The sequence below is a fragment of the Echinops telfairi genome, unplaced genomic scaffold (assembly GCF_000313985.2).
Source record: "Echinops telfairi isolate 266 unplaced genomic scaffold, ASM31398v2 ScPeMD7_7420;HRSCAF=8458, whole genome shotgun sequence".
Classification (NCBI taxonomy): domain Eukaryota; kingdom Metazoa; phylum Chordata; class Mammalia; order Afrosoricida; family Tenrecidae; genus Echinops; species Echinops telfairi.
Window position 1 is genome coordinate 7,167,753 of NW_022111320.1, and position 3,319 is coordinate 7,171,071.

The 3,319-nt window shown below is 46.1% G+C and overlaps 1 protein-coding gene across 1 annotated transcript in view; it reads left to right on the forward strand.

Annotated features, from left to right (window-relative positions):
- Nucleotides 1-328: 328 nt before the first annotated feature.
- The window catches only part of NMD3 (NMD3 ribosome export adaptor), a 27,760-nt gene continuing 24,769 nt past the window's right edge, over nucleotides 329-3,319 (forward strand). Inside the window, exons 1-2 of the mRNA XM_004704108.2 lie at nucleotides 329-345; nucleotides 828-883. Of these exons, the coding sequence (XP_004704165.1) occupies nucleotides 840-883 (44 nt within the window). The 5' untranslated portion in view covers nucleotides 329-345; nucleotides 828-839. The remainder of the gene's footprint in view (nucleotides 346-827; nucleotides 884-3,319) is intronic.

Below are 3,319 nucleotides of genomic sequence, written 5' to 3' on the forward strand. Positions count from 1 at the left end.
TTTTAAAAACGCCCCAAATCGAGACTGTCCCGCCAAAAGCGGGACGTCTGGTCACCTTAGATTTAGATTCGAGACTCTGGAATGACCACTGGGCAGGAAAATGCAGGTACAAGTCTATAAACTCCTCAGGCACTGTGGGCGCTAAGGCAGGTCCCGGGTTTCCTCCAGTTTCCGCTCTTCCCACCGGCAGGGCCTGGGCTCTACTAGGCCCATCGGCGCCCTTGCTTTCTCCCGCCTCCATCCGGGGCTTTAACTCCCGTCTCGGGAGCCGCGAGAGTCTGCGTCTTCTCGCGAGATCTTCGTAGGCGCAGTGCCGGCCGTGGCAGTAACCTGTGGAGGTGCCGGGTGAGGGTAGTTCCAGTGGGGTTCCCGCAGGCTTGGGTTCGGTCAGGAGGCGTCCGGTAGTTTCCGGGGCGCTGGGCCGCGGTTGAGGGTGCGCGGGGCGGGCTCGGCCGGCCGCGTGTGCGCCGCGCGTGCGCCCCTCCCCGGAGCCCGCGTGGGGTCGGCTCGGTGGGTGAGGCTCGGGGGCGGCCCCGCGTATCCCGGGGCGAGGGGGCTGTGGGCCGGGAGGGCCCCGGCCTGCGCCGACCCCGCGCGGAGCCCTCCCGCCCGGGTCATGGCCGAAGGCGGAGGCTTGAGGGCCTCCTAGACATTGCTTAGTCTTGATCTTAAAAGTTATTTCTTCCAAAACTGCTAAACGGGGCTGATCGCGCTTACTTCACGAGGCCTTTCTGTCGTATCAGAGGCAGGAAGAAGAGTGGTGTAAGAGGGACTGGAGAAATCATTTAATTCCTGCTTTTATTCTTGTGTGTGTGTTTTGAATCAAGGCGTACGGGAAAATGGAGTATATGGCCGAACCCGCCGACCGGAGCCCTGGGCATATGTGAGTCACCCCCTTTTTCCACCTTCATTTTAAAGATGTTAAAATGCAGTCTTTGGTACTATCGCCCCACAGTGGGGAGACGTTTTTTAAAAAAATTGTTTTGTAACGGGGAGGGAATAAATAGTAAAAAGTTTTTCTGTTGACTTAGAAAATCGAATTATAGAGTTTGTTGTCACTGTTTGATCTGGTAGCCAGTAGTTACACGTGGCCATTTACATGAACTAAACTGGAATAGAATTAGTCATCTGTTTCCCATGAGAGAAAGACAGGGCTTTCTACTCCCAGAAAGAATGACAGTTTTGGAAACCCACAGGGCACTTGGACCCTGCCCTACAGGGTCGCTAGGAGTTGGCATTGAGTTTGTTTTTTGATTTTCTTTTGCTCCGGCCATACTTCCAAGTGTTCAGTACCCACGTGTGATATTACAACGTGTGATATTACAACCGTCCTACCCTCCCACCCCTGGCCTTTTATTTTTCGTGTTTTTGGACAACACTGTTCTCCATCAGGAACCCTGGTGGCATAGGCACCAGCTCAGTCATCTGTTTGAAACCCCAGCTGCTCCGAGGGAGAAAGATGAGACTTTCTACTCCCATAAAGTTAGTTTTGGAAACTCGAAAAGGCAATTTACCTTGTAGGGTCACTAGGCGTCAGAATCCATTTGCTGGCAGTGAGTATTCTCCCACCAGTGGCTCTCAAACTTTTTCTGCACCCAGTACCTCTTGGATTATGTTCCTGCCCTTATTAACAGTAGTGGTTATGTTCCTGCCCTGTTAACAGTAGTGCTGGGTAAACGCTTACAGTTTGACAATCCAGTGCAGCCATTCTGAAGGAGCGTGGTGACCTTGTATGTTTGGCATTGAACTACTCACCACAGGTCAGTTGTTCAAACCCACCAGCCAGTCTGCAAGAAGACAACGAGACTGTCCGCTTCTGCAGACTTGGAATCCCTTTATAGAGTCGCTTTGAGTTCTAATCGACTCCGTGGCAGTGGGGTGTGGTTTTTTTTTTTTTTTGCCGCTACGCTGAGGCCTTTTTTGTGGGGAAGGAAAAATTAACTTGGAGTATATTGCTGTCCTAATGACTACAGTGAGAAGTTACTGACCTCAGTTTATCTTGCTTTAGCTAAGCAGTTTATCCTTTTTCCAGATGAAGTAGTTTAATTAAAAAGAGATAAATAGATCTTACACGTGTTTGGCATAGAATTCTCTTGGTTTTTGCCATAGATGTTTTATTACTTGGTTAATCTCTTGCTTGTCCAATTTTAAAAATGGATGATGAATAACAGTGCTTTTCAAACTTTTTCCACATTTGCTGTAATATTTTTAACTGAAATTTATTATGTCTTTTTTATTGGTAAAAATAAATATGGATATTTTTGTACCTGTATAGAAAAGTCTGGAAATTTGTGTGTGTGTGTATAATGGTTAATACTAGGTACCTATGTGAAGTAGATTTGAGTGAAAGTGGTAGAGTAGGTGTTAACGTTTTTTGCTCGGAGTCCCTGGGAAGTGCAAATGGTTCCAGTCCTTGCCTGCTAAAAGAAAGGCCGGAGGTTGAAAACTACCCAGTGGTGCCTTGGGAGAAAGGCTTGGTGATCTACTTTTAAAAAATCAGCCATTGAAAATGCTGTGGAGCACGGCTCTATTCTGACACATGAGTTTTAATTGAAAAATTTTTAAAGGGAACATTTTTATTTTGTTTACATATCAAATTGAAAATCAACAGGGTTTTTTATATTCCTCCATGATTTATCTCCATTTGATAGAAGAGATATGCCTAGACCTATGCTGGGTATGAAATGGAAATTTATTAAAAGAAAAGAAAAGAACTTAAAGTTCCTCAGTTGTACCACTCACATTTCAAATGCTCAGTAGCCACAGGAGGTTTTACTGGATAGCACTCTATGACTTTCTGTTCAGTAGTGCAGGTTTGTTAGACTAGGAGTTGGGAACCTTTTTTTGGTCAAGGGCCATGTGGATATTTATAACATCATTTTGGAGCCATACTGGTCAAACATTTAATTACCTCCTCATGTGGTGGCTAGAAGCCTGGATGGTGTAGTGGTTACTTGTTGGGCTGCGATGATCTCCACCAGCCCAAACACTAGTAGCCTCTCCGTGGGAGAAACTCTGGGCTTTCTACTCTCGTGCAGAGTTAGAGTCTGGGAACTCCCAGGGGCAGGTCTACCCTGAAAGGTGGCTATTATGGCATCAACTGGATCGTAGTGAGAATATGATGGCTGGGACTGCTTCTCTGGAGAGGTGTATTTTGCTAGCTAGTATTGATGCCATGAAGATTGCTTGTTTATAAATGCTTTTTTTCTTTAAACTTTTTTTTAAAAATCAATTTATTGGGGCTAATACAATTCATCACAATACATAGATCAATTGTGTAAAGCACATCTATACATTTGTTGCCCTCATCATTCCCAAA